At 45.3% G+C, this 20,026-nt stretch overlaps 1 protein-coding gene across 1 annotated transcript in view; it reads right to left on the reverse strand.

The window, feature by feature from the left end:
• The window catches only part of LOC144722679 (lipopolysaccharide-responsive and beige-like anchor protein), a 281,782-nt gene extending 262,592 nt beyond the window's left edge, over positions 1–19,190 (reverse strand). The window contains exons 1-4 of the mRNA XM_078600981.1: positions 18,807–19,190; positions 3,700–3,931; positions 1,569–1,669; positions 540–635 (exon numbers count right to left, since the gene is read on the reverse strand). Coding sequence (XP_078457107.1) covers positions 540–635; positions 1,569–1,669; positions 3,700–3,931; positions 18,807–19,043 — 666 coding nt within the window. The 5' untranslated portion in view covers positions 19,044–19,190. The remainder of the gene's footprint in view (positions 1–539; positions 636–1,568; positions 1,670–3,699; positions 3,932–18,806) is intronic.
• Between the last annotated feature and the right edge of the window lie 836 nt (positions 19,191–20,026).

Below are 20,026 nucleotides of genomic sequence, written 5' to 3' on the forward strand. Positions count from 1 at the left end.
TTAACAGTACCTAACAAAAATCTTTAAGCACCCATAACCTGCCAGATTCCAGAATAACTGTTATATGAGTAGGCATGTAACAATTGGCCAGTGATAATGATACAATAAATTGTCAGGTTTTAGGGTCAAACCTCGATTCTGCAATCAATACTTTTATAGCAATGCATTAAAGGACAGCATCTCTAGGGGCTGCTGGGATGAAGTGAGACAATTGCATAAGACAAATAATATTATATGTTTTAAGAATACGATCACCTATCTGTATCGCGAACCTAAGAAATTATTCTAAGCGACGAATGCCTGAAAATTAGCCACCCGTAAAAACCTTTCAGCTCCGTACGATTTAAATCAAATGTCAACTAGCAAAAATGAATAACTGATACAACAGCATGACCATAATTCAAACAATCAACACATTCCAGTTTCGGGTAAAGGAAAGTGTAAACGCAAAAATCATATTTCATTGTGAAACGTTATAAGATAATTAGTCAAAACCAAACACCGCGATCGAGTCATTCAATCGTCGCGGGGGGACTCACGGATCCGCTACCCCCGGGGAAGCTGAAGAACGTTTCTGGGCCGTGCCTCTGGGGCATGTGGTTGAGTACGGAGAGCAGCTTGACGGCGTGCCGGCGCTTAGAGCACAACACACCACACGGCCAGAAAAAAACAACCCACAACACACGGTCCATTTTAATCAACACCTATAATTCGCTCGCTCACTCATCCGTTCATTTCAATCATCGGTTCGTTATCGCCGTGCGAATTACTTGCGTCAGCCGGTTGGCTGGGAAGAAGATCTAAACGGGGCGAAGGAGCATTATGCAGCACCAAGCACACAAAGGAAGAGCAGCCAACTATCAATATAGCAAGGTGATTAATCACAGCATTTGCAAGTTCTGTGCTCATTAACATGCGAGGAGCTTATTTTCCTTCCCGTTGTGTGAATATCATGATTGATTTTGTCCAGCGTAAAGCTGAACAAAAGTTGCATCACTTCTGGGCTATGAAAGATGCAACATAAGAGTGTTTAGACATCAGGAAATATTCTTCCATTAAGGGCCAATGCAACATGGCGTTTTTTAAAGCACAATTTTGTAAATGACCACAACCTCACATGGCCACAACAACCGCACTGCAGGGCAATTCCATAAATGTGTTCGTCAGCTACGGCAAACAAAAAAACAAGCGGAGAGATCTCTTCTAGATTTGAAGTTTTCGTGACTGCAATGATCCATACTCTTTGGTTCTTTCGGTAAAGTCACGTCGGTGAAAAAAATAAAAAATGAAAACAACTAAATTAAATCACGACGTTTCAGGCGCAACACAAGCGTCCTGCATCAGGTGGGGACCACCACAGCGGGAGGGAAAAACCGGAGGACCCGGAGAAAAATACATGCGACCACGGGGAGAGACATGCAAACTCCAAATATACCAGCATCAGGGTCGGGATCAAACCCACAACCTCCTGTATTCCAGGTGAGGTAGTTAACATCTCGCCACCGCAGTGCCCAATCATTGGTTCTTATATCTTTTTTACGGCCGCAGCATCAGAGCTTCGAGCTCACCCATCGGCACTTCTCTCCGCGCAGGCAGCCAAATAGGAGCTTGAGCTCACGAACGGTGATACTGTAGCTTGCCAGCACGCCCACCACTCCAACCAGAAGCTCTGAAATGAAACAAACACAATACGATTATACAATTTGCATTCGTATAGCAACTAAAGTCATTTGCATAGGGTTAATAAAACCGGGGTAGATTGGTGGTGCAGCGGTTAGCGTACTGCACTGTGAACCCGGCATCTAAAGTTAAATTTCCGGCTACGGCTAACACCCCCCTCCCCCCCATCCCCTCCCACTTCACAAACCCACACTGACCGGAGTACGGTCAAACAACCACGATGACTGACATCACATGGTAGCCTTCATCCAGCAGTGGACAGATGAAGGACTTCATGGGACCTCCTTTGCCAGTAGCAAAATATACTAATAGGGTTTTTCCCCTTTTTCTGGCAACAAAAACTGACACCTTTTGCAAGGAATCATGCTTACATTAACCACAATACTTGCAGTCGAATGCAAACAAAGACAATGCATAAATTATCAGAGTATTGTTTTTGTTTGCATTTGACTGCAAGTATTGTGGTTAATGTAAGCATGATTCCTTGCAAAAGGTGTCAGTTTTTGTTGCCAGAAAAAAGGGGAAAAACCCTATTAGTAGATGAAGGACTGTTTCATTTAATGTGACCGCATTTCAAGATTCTGTAAAGAAACAATGGGCACGTTGATTTCATCGAGAGAGGCAGTCGGTGAGGGTCAGAGTCAGAGGCATAAAGGTCACAAATTACTCGAGCTGGAAAGCCAAAGCAAGCACCCTGTTGTGATTGTCCATGCAAAGTGAATGCAAAGTTGATGAACTGGGCCCCCACCTGTATTCATATAGAGCTCTGGACTATATCACCTAGCAACCCAGCAGCATTTGTTTAACAGGCTGCTGATGAAAGTCTAAACAGGTATACAGGGTGGCTTGCTTAAACACAAGGAGCTGGAAAACATTTTGTCTAGAAGGTCCAAGGGCTGATGGAGGTAGAGTTACCCCTCAAGCACCCAATGTGCGAATTATCCGCGTTTTGGATTAACCGTGCTCGATGGCGCATTTAAACAGGCTGGTTTAAATATTCGCTGCTCATTACTTGTCAATGGTCTGCGACTCATGGTCCACGTGGCAGCAAACTTTAACAGACCGTAAAAAAGAAAAGCCATTCTGCTTCTTCATTATCATTCTACCTAGATCAACAATAGTGTATTTTTATAACCAAACTTTCTTTTAAATTGTCTATGTTTTTGTTTTGTCCAGGGCATCGCTTTCCCCCTGATATTCGTGGCGGCGGTGCAAGACTTGTCACTTCACGAATCTAATCATACACATCTTTATTCATTCACGACCGCATTATCTATAAATAACAGTCCGTATCCCCAACTGCCCAGCCACCCAGCCACTCAATATAAATTTCATATAACTGTAATAATCCTTCAGGAGACGGCTTCGGAATCGGTCCTTTTTATTTTCACTTCACGATACACCTTGCTCACTCACTCTCCGTTGCTGGCAGACAACGGAGAGAGGACAGACCACCCACTTCTGACACAACCTGCCGGGTGTTGCCACGTGCGCGGCGGGGACTTAGTGGGTGGTCTGTCCTCTCTCTGTTGTCTGCCAGCAACGGAGAGTGAGTGAGCAAGGTGTATCGTGAAGTGAAAATAAAAAGGACCGATTCCGAAGCCGTCTCCTGAAGGATTATTACATAACCATGGAAACTAATTTGGAAAAGCTTGTGAAAAAACCCCTAAATAACACTACCGCGCCGGTGGAAATGGAAATAAAAAAATTGAAATGGAAACGTTTCGATTTAAAGGTTTCGTGACTGCAGGGATTCATCTTCTTGGTTCTTTCGGTAAAGTCACGTAGAATGGAAATAATAAAATAATAAAAATAAAACATAATTCTCACGACATTTCGGCCACAACGCAAGCAGCCATCCTCAGGTGACTCTAAGACCTGTTCTCCACCTGAGGACGGCTGCTTGCGTTGCAGCCGAAACGTCGTGAGAATAATTGTATTTTTTATTTATTATTTCCATTCTACGTGACTTTACCGAAAAAACCAAGAAGATGAAACGGAAACGTTTTGTCGCCGTGCCTGCAGTGACATCGTCGAGCTTCTGCAGGCGCTGGAGGAGCTGTCCGATGAGGCCGGCCTCGGTGCAGGCCTGGAGGCTGCGCAAGCTCTTGCGCAGCACGGCCGTGAAGAGGCTGAGGATCTCGCCGCGGCACTGGGGGTCGCAAACGTCCAGCAGGCACACGAGGCCGCTCACACCCTCGGGGTCGCGCACCACGAAGTTCGCCTCCAGGTCGAACTGCCCGCCGACCAGCTTCGCGAGGCCACGCGGCGAGACAGGAGGGGAGGGCGAGAGGGGGAGCGACGTTAGTTGAGGGACCGCGAATAAACGTCACATGATATACCGTACACAAGCCTGTGACTGAATCACAAAGCTGCGTAGTCATTTAAAGAGCCGGGCACCGTGCGTAAAAAGAGGCGTTAGAGCAGTGTCCTTCATTGCAAGGCCCACAGACCACTGAAGGCCCCTGGCGGCCTTTAGCGCGGCCCCTGACGTGCGGGTCCCTGACAATACACAAATGTGAAAACACCCCTTATCATCGTGCTATCAATCCCAATGTGTGGCGGCCCTCACACTGACGTGTTATCGGCGAAAGCGGCTCCACTCTGAAAATTCGTGAAGAACACCTGCGCTCGAGGCTGCTGCCACGTCTACGCTGCCCCACCGTCACCAACTCGCACCGACCACCTTGCAGTACGGTCAAATCACCCACACATGGGGAGGCCCTCATCCAGCAGTGGATTGACAAACGGGTTGTACATGAAAATGGTATATGCAAACTTAAAAGGCAAAAACATCATTCGGGCAAATGTGTGCAATGGCTTCAAAGCTTCACCTTTATTTTTTATGTATTTATCAGGCGGGTCCTGTTGCTGATGTGTGAGCATTATTGCACGTGGGAGGGTTACCAGAGTGCCCGTAAAAAAAAAATCCTCATATGCACAAGGGGAGAGCACTCAAAGATTGCCTGCCAGTCATAAACCTGCCAGGTTATATTGGCCTCCCACAGGATCAGCGCATTGCCCAAGAGGTAGGGATTACGCACACACATCATGGATCTGGCTACTGTAGAACAGGCAATTCAGGTGTTATAATAATAATAAAAATACTCGTGCAATTTATAATGCACACAAATATTTCACGGACATAAATGACCGTGGCTCTGAGGCGCGGAGAGACAAGCTCAGTGTCACTCGAAAGCCACGCGAAATAAGTGGTGGCTCCATTAGGTGGCTCTCAAAAGTCGGTGTAAATTGCACGCTGCCAATGTGCCGGTGGTTGGTGATTTGGACCGTAAGGGACCTGCCCCGGAGAAACGACACTGGCACCATCTGCTCCTCGGTATAGAGAGGAGGTTGCCTTGCGAGTCACTGGATGAAATTAGCACGGTTGGCTAAGTGCAGTGCGAAAGAAGTTCAACATACATACATACATAGTCACTCCACGACACCTGGCAGAGGGAATCAAGCCCCTTAGAAGGTAGTTTTAAAAATCCGCACACGGAACGTGTCACGGTGAACACTGCCCGCGCGAATTTATACGGCCGCAATTATTTCGACCACCTAAATTCGCACCAACATACGTCTCAAGCTAAAGTGTAATTGAAGTGAGCTGAGAACACAGCAATCACCGCTGCATTCAATTGCACTTCAAAAGGTCAATAAACGTGGTGTACATTTTTCACAATCGTTACGATCCAGTTTATTTACCCGGCTGCGTGAACCTTTGTGCTGGCTCCCTAGACCTCATCTGGCCTGGGGGTTTCGTTTTTCTATTTTCGGTTCGCCTCTCCACACAATGACGACGACACGAACGCGTTCACTCTCGCTGCGTTCACGTGGCACGTGACGCTTCACAACTGCGTTGTCTCTTTGCGAGACAACGCAGTTGTGAAGCCACGAACAAGGCTTTGGCACAAACCCATCGTGCGTTGCCATTAAATATTACGGGTAAAAGTTGAGACTGTATAAGAATACAGTCGTTGTGTATCTCCACAACTACTAATAATAATGATGATGATGTTATTATTATATACAGTGCCATTCCAGCAAACTGAATCCCAATACAGTGAACATAGCAAAGCAATGTAACATCAAAAATAGTACGAGAAGCAACAAAAGAATAAAACGAACTCGCTCAATGGTACGGAGGACAACACGTGCCTGCGAGAACACCGCAGAGACACAAACACGATGAAGGGTATGGAGGTGAACACAACATGAACCAGGCGAGCGACAGTCAACACTTCAGCTCCTGAAGTCAGCGAAAGTCCAAATTATAATAATAATACTGGTAGGAACCTCCTGGCTACACCAGCCCACAGGGGATTATTGTGTCCGTCTGTCGTGCATCCAACAATTGGAGGGGTGGGGCTGGGTAGAGGAGAGGGTGGGGCTGGGTGGGGTGGGAGTGAGTGGAGAGGGGCTGGTCACCCCGTGGTGCCATATAAAACTCAACGTTTAACCTACTCACGCCGGCACAAGCCCGCCCTCATAGTCGGGCATATTTGCGGAATACACCACGCCGCAGTTGACCCTGGCCATTGACCGAGCAACCCAACGTTCCTACCAGCTCCCTCCGCAGGAATGTGTTCATAATGGTAATAATAATTTTATCTTATACAGTATCATATAATGTCTACTCACTTTCCATACCAAATGCTGCTTGATAACATCGGTGTGGAAAGCCAACTGGTTGGCTGTATTCATATGTGGCGACACAGAACGGAGCTCCGCTTACATATTCTTCAAAACAAGTCCTCCTATTACGTTTCACCAACTGTGCGTTTAATGTTGACAACGCATAATTTGTAGCTTTGTGAAGTTTTCGCACACTAACGCGCTTTTTCTTCAGACGCAGCATCTTCACGCGCACCATTTTTAAATCCTTTATATTAAGTTCGCTTGCTTGCTTGCGCGCTTACGACCGTGCAAATCTTTCGGTCGTTTTTTAACCCACTTCCCGTGATCCAATCGAGCTGACATTTTGCACACAGACTCGTTGTGCGTGACAATTCATTTTCGTGAAAAAACTTTTCCAAAATTTTACACTTTTTAGGAAAAAAAAAATTATATTTAATTACCAATTGCTTAATGGTGGCAGGCAATCATCTGACCCATAGGTGGCAGCCATCTCAAGCCAGAGGACGAGAGGACTCTAGCCGCCACGCATATAAAGGATTTATAGTGAAAAACTTTGTTTTTACGAGTTATTTTTTTCTCTCTCAAGTGCCCCAATGACACATCTTTCTCAACGGATTCTCACCTGGATTAAATAAGGGATTGATTTGTCCGATTGACAACAGCAAGATCTGTGTTGTAAAGTTATAAAAATTGATTTAATACAACGTACATTTCATGGGGTCGGAAGGGTGGCCCAGTGGTTGGTGCAATGCGCCTTTAAACCCGGAGTTTGATTCCCAGTCACAGCCAATAGCTGTGAGGAGGGATACATTAACTAGTCCTGCCTCCCCGGTACCTCACTAACCTGCATTCACCTGGGTGGTGAAGTATGGCCAAACAACAGCGCAGGGAGTGCTTTCATCCAACAGTGGGTTGACAACGTGCGCTGTGACTAAGCAAACTCAAGATGAAGATCTTGTCATGGCCAAAGCCGTTGAAGCCACCACACACCGCAACAACACTTTCCACCTTTCTCCCAGATAACTATGTTAACGGCAGTGGTTACAAAACTGAAGTTGTCAAACAAACGTAGAAAATGGAGCTCCGATAAAGCAGTCTGGGCATGCCCGGCACTGCCGAACTGTATAAAGCCCACACGTAATCAACAGGTTAAATCATAACCCAGCAAACCGCCTTAGTCAACACATGATCTCAAACACTTCTGGCGACTGAGCATTGCCAAAGAGAACCCAAAGCATTGACGACTTTCCAGGGCACGTTAACGTTACATGCCTGTACAAGGTAAAATCAAGGGCATGACCGGGTGTGTGTTTTTATAGATTTTATGTAATTGGAGTTCCCTTCTCCTCCTGGTTGCGGACGCCAAGCCACCATATGTGGGGTAATCGGGTGGCATAATGTAACCAAAATTCCACTCTTTATGTTTGTACGTGCAACGCAAAATCCAACGCGCGACTATCTCGGCGGCGTAAAGTTTCTTCGATGTTTTGCATTCGGAACTTTTTTCGCGCATCGCGAGTGTTGCTCAAAGCTCTCCTGCTTAATCGGTTGTCATGCTGTGAATGCGATTCATTCCATGCCTCTGCCTCCTACACAACTGTGATGACACCCCCCCCCCCGCCGCCCCCCCAGGATCAGGATGCATTATATGAACGGGCCATGTCCCCATCAAAACACACTTGAGCGAGACGTGTAACACGATAAATGTCTAATAGCACTCTTCCGGAAATTCAACGCATGAGCACATGCTTTCATTACATTTAAATGATCTAGCTTTTTAAAATTTCATTTCTGTACACATCGTCCTGCATAAGAGGGTATCAAAACGAAATATGGTAGCGTATTATAATTAGACACCAAGCCCAATTTGTATGACACAGCCAGCTGTAAACATCTTTGCACCTTTTTTTCTGCAATGATTATCACCTCGAGATGGGGATTCACAGAGTTCTCATTACTTTTTGGCCACCGTGCTAATTTACTTTGTGTGAATAATAAACAATTTCTCCAATTAAAACCAATTCTTACGCTCACAATACCCACATCAAATTGTGAATGTGAGAAAATTATTTTTAATTCGTACATGTCGCATCTCGGAAGCCAAATAGGGTTGAACCTGCATCGTACGAGCATGGGTGACGCCCACGTATGTGTTGGTGGCGAAACGCCTGTACATCAAAATGTTTCAAAACTGCCTTCCCGTGGGCACTGAGATACCATAACCCGACTCGCCCCAAGAGGAAGCGTGGACTAATATCATCCGTTCCATCTTGATGGGATACCGTGTTGCCCCCTCGCACACGTCGGCTTTCTCGGGATGCTCCGATTCCCAACCACGTGTGTGTAAATGTTCATCATTGATACCGATTAAATGGCTGAAAACACTCATTTATGCACCTCCGTGTTTGCGGATTGCGCAGCTTTGTGCATTGCAGTTGCATAAATGGCACTCTATACAAAGTAAATATTATCTTTATGTGTAACACATACTTATAGGCTGCAGGGTTACTTCATAGCCAGCAGAAGGCAGTGCATCAAAATCAATTATTGTACTGTACTTCTATGCTCTCGTGTCTATGCTCCCGACCTTCGCCAGCATGGAGTATGGTCATTTAATCCCCACAACATGTATGGCGTAAGAGGGCCCTCATCCAGCAGTGGAATGACAAACTTCCACTATCAGTATTACAATGTGCCACGACGCTTAGACAAATATTCATTACTGCTTCCAATAGGGACCGTGAATACTTATTTACAATTCAGTGGCTTGCAAAGCAGACAAATCATATACAGTACAATATATTTAGGGCTTATTTTCTCACAGAATATTTTCTGGGTCGCTGGCACGTAATTAGTAGCCACTGCCATTGCGAGAGTTATGATGGATATGGTGTATCGGGTGAGCGAATATTTTCCAGGTCAATGACCCAGACAGACCCGGCAGATAATTAAGCCCTGGGTATATTCGAGTATCCACCATTGCACAACACTAATGTAGTGTAATGGTTAGTTCACTGGACTTCGGAGATCACCAGGTTATTTTTCTCTGCACAGCAGTTGAAACAACGGCACAAGTTTTTTTTGTAAATCCCTCTGCCTCTGTCCAACCAGCAATTTAAATGAGTGCACCACAGTTATAGTTAATCGACTGGTCAATCGACAGATCGTGTGTGGTGGGGGAAATTGTGGGTACAATACTTCAACCGCTTAACAAGAAATCTGGCATTTTTGGAAAAGTAGAGCAAGCCATGGTGGCGAGATGTTAACTACCTCGCCTGGTATATTGGTAGTCGGTTTCGATCCCAACCCTGACGCCTGTATTTTTATGAGTTTGAATGTCTCTCTCTCCCCGTGGTCGCATGGATTTTTCTCCGGATCCTCCAATTTTTCCCTCCACATTTAAAAACGTGCATTTAGAATATTTAACTGCTATAAATTTCCACGTGATAAGCCACTTCGTTGAGCTATCATTGATGGTTAGGTCGCTTCTGAAAAAGAGATGTATAGCTTAGTGGGCCTAACTTGATTCTAGATTTGAAGCTTTTGTGACTGCAAGGATTCATACTCTTAGGTTTTTCGGTAAAGTCACGTAGGTAAAAAATAATAGAAATAAAATAATAAATCACGACGTTTCGGAGGCAACACAAGTCTCCGTCATCAGGTGGGACCGTCACAGCTAGATTTACTGTATCAAGTGAGTAAATCTAGCTGTGACGGTCCCACCTGATGACGGAGACTTGTGTTGCCTCCGAAACGTCGTGATTTATTATTTTATTTATATTATTATTTATATTATTTTTTACCTACGTGACTTTACCGAAAAACCTAAGAGTATGGGGCCTAACTTGGTTAGTTTTAGTTTAATGACCCCTAGTGGAGGGCATTCCGCCAGGAGTGGCGTGAACAAGCAGTGACAGGTTGCATTTTTTACTTTAAATTTTACAGTGGTATTGGATTTTAACAAAAAAATCAGGTTTACAATGACTGCGTGATTTGCTCAACAGGTTTGGCAACGGTGTTGCAATAATCCCCGATACGCCATCGCTGCTGCGGTGTGCACACATTCCTAATGGCCCATCGCTCATTTCCCACCTTGCAACGCTGCAAAATCACCAGCAACTGGTTGTCAGGCAGGAGGCTTGGTTAAACATTTGCGCCCACATAGGAAGCCGCACGATGGTTTTCCTTCAAGTTATTTCTTTATTTGTGTTTAAATGACGGTGGACTGGTTCTTGCCGGTTTCATTTATCTGCCGGTCAGTCGATGGCTCACACGCCCCTCTTTTTCGGCGCATACCAAGTAACCTGGCATTCTGCCTCGTCCATCAGGGCAAGGCGTGGATGCCCCATGGCAAAAACAACGTCACCCTCACCCACCCACCAAACAATTGCTGTCGAATCAACTTTTGGAGAAAACATACCTCCCTGTCCACGACAAAAAAAAATTCCAGTTCACTTCGCTTCTGTTCGGATTTGAGTTTGCATAGTGCCAAGTCAAAAAGGTTACCGTGCTCTATTTTTTAAGCATCCAATTCTTTAATGTTTTTTTTATTCTGAACAAGAACTAGTAATTCTAAAATACTCAGTTTAAGGAGGGTTATATTGAAGATGTTGCCTTTTTTCTTATTGTTTTTATCAGTTTATTTTGGCACGAATAAAACCAAAAGGGCCATGCTCATTTTCGATGGTGCCCTGGTTACACCAGAGATATCTGGTTACAGCAACAAAACATGAACAAAACAACCCAAACAAATCCCAAAAACCTACCACACCTATTACTTTTATTCAGTGATAACAATAGCAATTAACTGCCCTTTGTCAATCCACTGCTGCATGAAGGCCTCAATACACTGTGTCAAGCAAGGGGGGTTGTTTAAACATACTTCACCACACTGGTCAGTGAGCTTTTTTTAGAGGGGGCATCGGGGAGTATTCAGGATCGGTATAAGTTCAGATGTCACTCGCCACTGATATTAACAGTGACCAAGATTCAAACACAGGTCGCCAGGTCCACAGGGCAGTGCACAATCCACCGTGCCACCACTCTACCATATCTTTTCTCTTAATATTTAAATAGCTTATTCTCAAGGACAAAAAGGAAAACTTGTTCCTCTACCCTTATCGCCACCCAGCCCACAGCAGTATTACTATTTTACATAACTCGTGGTGCACGACAGGTGACTAGCAATGAGGTGAGGACAGTAATTTGGATGATGGGGTCGCATGAGCTCTATGCCAAGAGTGTTCACCCATCTCCGTGCATTTTACTGGGGGTCTCAAGTCACAGAAAAAGGTTTGTTGAAAAACCAGGATACCATTTCTGACAAGATGACCTCTGACAACATGCCACATTCATCAGAAGCACTGGCTGTTTTAAGACGATGTTTATCCGTGACTGGCAGCAGAGGTAAGGAAGAGTACTGTACAAGTACAGTGCATATACTTGATTGCTCATGCGACTGATGGTGGAAGGACCGCCACTCGTAGAAGCTCTAGAGAGCTTCTTTAGAAGGCATTTGGCCTACTCTTCCATGCTGGCCAGACGACTTGGAAGAGGAGGGAGTACGCACATGTTTTCCCCCCCCACGCGCAACCTAGGAAATTGGCAAAACATTGTCAATGGCAAGCAGTAATGAGATTCTAGTAATGAGAATCGTGGCCAAATTAAGAATATTATGGAAGCAACATGGGGACACTGAGAGATATTTTCAATGCAATCCCAATGACGTTCATGGCAGTGCAAGTGGAAAGCAGTGGGAGCATCAAGCGCAGAACCGACAGGACAAGAACTAAAGGACTGTCTATTCAGCTATATATTTTAAAGACTTTGCAGAACAGGAGTTAAAGGCGGTTAAATGTTAAGGGGAACATGGCTGGTTTTGTATTTCAGTGCAGCCCATGGTACGGAATCCGGGCTCAAAGTACGCACGCAGCTTATTAACGTCTCACCTGGAAATGTTAAATTTCATTCAGTGGCTTTCTTTTATCAGACTTCATCACCAAGGCACAGATTGATTTTGTTTTAAGATTTTCTTGACAGCTATTTTTAAACGACTTTTATATATTTTTTTAAGGTAAACCAAAGCGAAATGTGGTTTGATCAGTTTTTTTTACGAGATAAAATCGACACCCGCAGTAAAGGAACTCCTCTCATCTCCCTCGCTGGATGACAGCCTATACACGGCGCTAAACTGTCCCAACAGAGTGCTCAACGACTGTGTACGATCATACGATTCTCCGATGTTTTATCGGTCTGCACCGTGCGTCCTTCGGCATGATGTGCGATAGCTAAAAATCCGAACGGAATATTCAGAATCTGTTCCTGTAAAAGCTCCCAACATATGGAGTGAAACGTCGGACATCATGCCGAACAACGCGCAGTAAAAAAAAAACCTCGGAGCGCTATACAAAACAACTGCAAAATCCTACGCAGTAGCATAATACAAATCTCTCAATCAAGTTCAGTCACAACATTGTCTGCAAAATGCCACCGAGTCCAAAATGTACAACAAATCAGGACCATAATGGCCATGCTTACAGTGGCCTCTCTGTGTGTTTTGCTCATGTCAGTGCTAATCCAAGTTTGTTTTTTACTGAAAAAGCAAAAGGACTTTGCTCTATCCACCTTAAACCTGATCTGTCAGGAACTGGGCTTGAAGCAAGTGACACACGATAAACTGGGCCCTCTGCCATGATTGCTGCCAGACCCATCCATCACTACCTGTCAGGATCCTAAATTACGTGTGGGTGGTGAAGCAAATCTTCAATAATGCACACACTCAAGAACTGTGGTGTGATAGGTAATGGAATAAACTTGTTTCACCTCAAGAGATTTTGTGAAACCAATATAGCACTAAGTTTCTCCAATTAAATAAGCCACGGAAGTTAACTATATAATTACCGTATACTATTGGGGCTGTTAAACATATTATATGATTGCTCCAAGTTGAAAGTAGGAATTTTATTGGTTTCTCAATTGATACGAAACAAAAGTCACGTGATTAGCACCGGCGTTCCCACCCCTACCGTCTGGCTAAGAACTCTTTAAAGCAACGGGGTCACCTTTCCCGTCACGTAACCACGGGGTGAATTGTATTTTTGTGTGAATCGTAGATGGCTCCACTTCTCTCTTTCTGTATCCCTGCCCCTTACTAAAAACGAAACTATTTATATTTTTCTTGATTCTTTCGGTAAAGTCACGTAGAAGGGAAATAATAAAATAATAAAAAGTAAACAATTAAATTGTCACTTTTTTCAAATTTTCTTGCTGTGGTTTTCACACCTGATGATGATTGCTTGTGTTGCAATCGAAACGTCGTGATAATTTTATTGTTTAATTTTTATTATTTCCCTTCTACGTGACTTTTCCGAAAGAACCAAGAATATGAATCCCTGCAGTCACCAAAGCTTTAAATCGATATTTATATTTTGCCAAGGCCCACTGAGCTATACAGCTCGTTTTCAGAAGCTACCTGACCACAAATGATTACTCAACAAAATTTCCTATCGTGTGGAAATGTAGAGCAGCCAAACACGCATCTCCTACAAGGAATAACTCTTCTATATTTCGATTTAAAGCTTTCGTGACTGCAGGGATTCATCTTCTTGGTTCTTTCGGTAAAGTCACGTAGAATGGAAATAATAAAATAATAAAAATAAAACATAATAAAATAAAAAACTAATAATAATAAAACATAATAAAATAAAACACTTTTATTATGTTTTCTTTTTATTATTTTATTATTTCCATTTTACGTGACTTTACCGAAAGAACCAAGAAGATGAATCCCTGCAGTCACGAAAGCTTTAAATCGAAATATAAAATAAATAAAAACTTTTATTATGTTTTCTTTTTATTATTTTATTATTTCCATTCTACGTGACTTTACCGAAAGAACCAAGAAGATGAACTATTCTATAGTCTGTGATAAAGTGAGAGACATATGACGGATACTATATTCCGTGGGGTTGTCTGCAAATTAACTCAAATTAATACGCAGGAAAAATAATGACTGGGGACATTAGGAGTTTTTCGCAGACATTCCAGCTGCCGCAAATAACATGAGTCGCGGTTAAGTGTCGCGGATAAGAGGAATGTTCCAGTAGTTCCTCCAATGCTTTCATTAATTCCCGCCCACTTGTTGATATGGCTCCGAGCTACGATGGAATGATTAAGACAGTCCACAAGAGTATTCCACAAGAGTACTCCACATCGCCTACCACGGACTCAAATCAAATCTTAACGGTGAAACCGATACGAACTTGACGGTCACGTTTGCGGTTCATCGGTGAGATAATACAACTTGCAAGATAAATTCTAAATGTCAACACATCACTCTCTGCATTAATTTGTATGTCACGCAAACCTTATCCACAACAGGGATGCTGAAGAACCCAACACCCCCCCCCCCCACCCCGTCTGACTGGTCAGACAAGATTGAGCGATTGCCTAAATTGTGTTTGTTTTATTTGTGCAACGGTTTAATTAGAGGGCGGCTGCCGATCTTGCTCCGAAATGTCTTAAATTTGTAAAAAAAAAATGTGGTCACAAAGTAAATAAAAGTTGTGCATATTCATGGATTATTTAATGAGTTCCAATGTGCGTTTGTATTTGGAAGTTTTTTTTTTATTCGCACTCTGGCAGAGGACGGGTAGCTGTTGGGGAAAATGCGTTTGCATACCGCTTGTTAAAATGGTCCTTGTTAGTCTGGTTTCACTCTGGTTCTCAATTGGGTAAGTCCCCAAAAGCAACACTTGGAATAAACGTTTGTTCATATATGATCGAATTCACGAGCGTTGTGTTCCCCCACACCCCTGTTTTGGATGGACAGAGCTAATGCATACATGCTTTCAACCTTGGTAAGAACTGATGAGAATAAATTGTGTATTGCAAGAACAGAGCTCGAGAGCGTATCATTTTCAAAAGACTATCAAGAACCAGCGAAACACTCATTTGCACAAACTAAGCATATGGTTTCCATACAGGAAACCCGAAAACCACATAGCCATGACGATACAAAACTCCCAGCATGGCCCCAGAGATGATGGTCAATACATACCTTTCTGACCCCAACTGAAGCCAGGCTGGAGAGGTCAAAGACCTGCGTTCACAGATTTGGGCAATCTGTATCCATTCATTCATGCACTTTGACCAAATCACCCTGCATGCACCACATCGTGTCATATCTCAGAAGCTAAGCACAGGTGTGAGCCTGGAGAGGCATGTGTATTATTGGCAGTTGTGGGAGTGTCTAGGGCAGCGAGGTAAATGTCCATTGTTGCTCTGTAAAGCACTCCGCTCCACCTTCATCAACCTGCACTGATCAGCGTGGTGGTTGTGGGCGCCACGGTGGCGAGATGTTAACTACCTCGCCTGGTATACAGGATGTGGTACGTTCGATCTCGACCCTAATATGCCTGTGAATTTGGAGTTTGCATGTTCTCCCCGTGGTCGCGTGGATTTTTCTCTGGGTCCTCCGGGTTTCCCCTCCCCTTTCAGAAACACGCGTTTAGAGTATTTGGCTGCTATAAATGTCCACACGATAAGCCACCTAGTTGAGCTGTTATTTGCAGCCAGGTCACGTCTGAAAAAGAGATGTATAGCTCAGTGAGCCTGACCTGGTAAAATTAAAACTTTTTTATAAGTACGGTAAAAAAAACCCCATCACGATCCACACAGGCGTGGCAAGGCCCTCATCCAGCAGTGGATGGATTGCCAAAAGAGCGGCACACACTGAAGCAAACACAGCAAAGGGCTGCAACTTCCTCGTATTAAGGGCGGATGGATATACGTGAACGTGGGAAGAAAATGACACCACCGTTAACACAACCGTACACAAATCCTACACTAGAGTGTGCGGTTGATTGTGGAGGCTCGTGAAGGACGCTGCTGCTGCTACTGGGCAGTTGGAGGTAGTCGCCCTCCAGCAACAACGGAGGGCAGAGGGACGACGCTCACAACAACGAGCAGAGCGCCGGGCGGCTAAAACGCAGCAAGTTGGCACAGTATGGGGGGGCACAGCTGATGGTGCATCGGTCCAGTCATCTCGGTCAGTCGACCTGTGGCACCTGCTGGGCCTGCCCCGTGACCTCCTGCCAGCGGGCGTTCGACACTCAACACGTGGTGGCCTCAACGTGCACCTAGCCTGGCACCCAGCACCGTGGTGACGTCGCCGCCACTTAAGTGGCGAATGGCACTTGCTGCTGCTGATGTTGTTGATCAATTGGCCGGGTCGGATATGCGACGCTGTAAACCGTAGGACCGCGAAGAAGTCGGCTTCGTAAACGACGTCGCGACGAGCGATCGAGGCGGTGGCGGTGCCACGTGCTGCCGCCTTTCGCGCGCGCCGCACTTCCGCATTGGAGGGTGGGGGGGGTGTGAATGGGCCTCGGGGGGCTGGGGGGTGAGGTTGTGAATGGGCCTCGGGGGGGGCTGGGGGGGGCTGGGGGGGTGAGGGGGGGTGTGAATGGGCCTCGTAGCAAACACCACCACCCCACAACAACAACAACATCCCTCGCAACATCAACAAAACCACGGCAACCTAGCCGTGGACATCCCGCGAAGAAGATACCGAGAGTCAAAGGACTGTGTGGTAAAGGGGCCGTTCCATTTAGTAGGGACGCAAAAATCTGTCAAAACTTGACCCCCCTCTACCTGTACGCACGCGGAATTTTTACACCCCCACGCAGAAACGATCAATGAGTAATACTATTAAAGTGTTTAAGCGAACAGATAGTCCACACCGCCGGACTATCCAACTCATTTGAAGGCTAATGTAGACGAATTATTATCCTAAATGGATGGCCCCAAATAGGAGAGAAAATCAGTGGTTAGATCCTCCACACATCTCCCACCAAACTCAAAAGACACTTTTATAAAAACGTTCCACACACACACAGACTCTCTTGCCGAGGCACTGCGTCAGTGCCAGGTCTGCGTTGAAAATAAATAAAGAGGGTCATTAGATATATCGTAATAAGGATGTTAGGCTGTTTAATGCGGTGCCGTTTTGAATGTGAATGAGTTGTGTAAATGTAACAGGGTGTTAACCGGGTAGAACGCGTGCACGGAAATATACCGTTCGTGACACTGATGACCATTTACATGAACACATATGCACCGTCTGGGGGTCCCCCCCCCCAAAAAAAATCTAAATTTGAAAACTAATTTCCTGCCTAAAATATTTAAAAATTCACTAACACACAGGATGGACTTTTTATTCATTTTAACAATAATGTCTAATCGTGTATTGTATTACATTGCTCTTTTTTCTTTTTTACCTTTTCTTGTTTCATTGTATGTAATGGCAGAGATTAGGGATTACTAAAGTACAACCATAACCACAATCATATAAACAGAAATCTATTGTAAAGCAATATATTGGGGGGGACATTGTGAGCATATTTGAATATTGGGGGGGGTGTATTTCCCCCCCAAAATATATTATAATTACGTCCTTGCAGTATACTCATGGATACATGCAGCTATTTGAATACTGTACAGTAAGTACACTGGAACATGTGCCACCCATGTTAGCTTTGGGCGGGCATCCGAGCTCAGTTCAGCGGTGTTCATAGTGCAGTGTGCTCACCACTGCGCCACCACTCCACCGCCCCGATACAAATAAATAAATGTCCAACATTATTACTCAACACAATGCATCACTTAAAAGAGAGAGACACACAGGATACACAGGAGATACACACTTCGATTCAGTATATTAATGGAAACGTAAATGAAGCCAAACTGGCACATATATGACATAACTTACACGTACATACATGACACATTTATAATAATAAGGATTGTTCCGGGTTAAGCTTCAATTCGGCTTAGAATGAAGGTGAAAGTGAACGAAACTCAGAAACGTGGCCACATACATGACCACCGTTATACACACATATCTAAATGTGAACAACACATGAATTAAAAGTAGAGACCCATTCACACGAACTCACACATACATTAAGATACACACATAGCCACATATACATTTATGCAGTGGATCGATGGGCGATTAAGTGATCACGCTTTGCATTCATGCATAGACACAATGACACACACACATGCATTGACACATACCGTCGATTGACACACGTGTACGTGAACTCACGAAAACATGGCACTAAGTAAGTAATATTCACGCGAACACACACACCTGGACACACAACTCGTACTTATATAACATGAAAACAAAAACAAAGAACCCCCGTATAGCCTTAGCAAACTGATGGGGGCAAGTGCTGTTAGCACACACTTAAGAGATGCAAGTACATGTATGAACAAACACACCCACGCATTACATAAATATTTACACGTTACAGCAATTACAATCTGAAAGCACAGTGACACACACACAGTGACACACACACAGCCAACCCAGCACCCTTCAAAACTCTGATCCATCCCGGAAGCAGCAGCAGCCACCACCACCACCACCCACCACGAGTTCTCAACCCATGGTGAGTCCAACCTGCCTGCCGTACCAGGTTCAGCACCGCATCCACCACCTCCCTGCTGGTCGTCTGTCCAGCCAGCACCTTCTCTCTCAGCGCCGCGAACTCGTCACCTCCAACACAACCACCTCCACCTTCTCCACCATCAGCAGGAGCTGCAGCAGTATCAGCAGCAGTATCAGCAACAGTAACAGCAGCTGCAGCAGTATAATCGTCAGCAGCAGTATGAGCTATCACCGCTGCATCGCCTGCCTCGTCGACCTCCATAGCTTCTCGTGGTTTGGCTCTCTAGGCCCCTTGATTTCCCAGCCTTGCTCGCTCAGGGGGGGGCTGCTTCAGCACCCGGCCATGAGTAAAGGACCAACACGGGGCAGAGAGGCGGAGTGTGTGGGGAGCGAGGGTGGGGGCGGTGTCACAGGCAGACGCCCACACGCCGATTGATTCCGTAGCAAGGATAAGCGCGTGCTCCGCCCTTCTCGTTGCTCGCCCCGCCCCTTTACGCCCTGGCCCCGCCCCTCTTCGCGCTCAAGCCACGCCCTTATCCTGCCTTGGCCACGCCCAGATGTGCGATGGACCAATCGCGTGACTCAACGCGTTTGAGAGAGAGCGGGGCAGGATGGGCCCCCCCCCCGCACCTACAACCACCAAGGCGCCCATCCGCGGTGGGAAATGTAATCGATTGGGAGATTCAATTTGGTAGAGCGGACGCGCATTCCATGCGGGGTTTCGTGACTCACAGAGGTGGGGGGCGCACAGGTGAACGCGAGAGGCTTAACGATTCCAATCGATAAATGTCGATTCGCGCAGTTAACGATTCGCGTGCAAACAAATATACATTTTTCGATTCGTGCTTCTTTTTTAATGCTGTCTGTAATGTGATGGGTTCCACGTGGAACCTGCAGCCAACTCGAGGTCGCTTACATGCAACACCGCGTTTCAAAATAACAATCGATTCCTCTAATCGAATCGCTTCCGTGAATCGTTACACCCCCTGACGCTCAAGGTGACGTGGCCCCTTGCAGTGCCACATGACGCGGTGGCACTGAAGCGCACACGTGAATACGATTTCGGTCTGCCTTGCCCATGGTTGACCTCAATCCACTGCTGGATTACGATGGCCTCCTCGCATTGTGTTAACAGTGGCATATTAGCCTATGCCAGGGGTCCGCAACCTGCGGCTACGGAGCCTAAATATTGAGGGGTGGTTTTTTTTTAAACCAAATTCGAAAAAAATGTCTCTTGTTAATTTG

This window comes from Lampetra planeri, chromosome 15, assembly GCF_965212315.1.
Source record: "Lampetra planeri chromosome 15, kcLamPlan1.2.h2, whole genome shotgun sequence".
Classification (NCBI taxonomy): domain Eukaryota; kingdom Metazoa; phylum Chordata; class Hyperoartia; order Petromyzontiformes; family Petromyzontidae; genus Lampetra; species Lampetra planeri.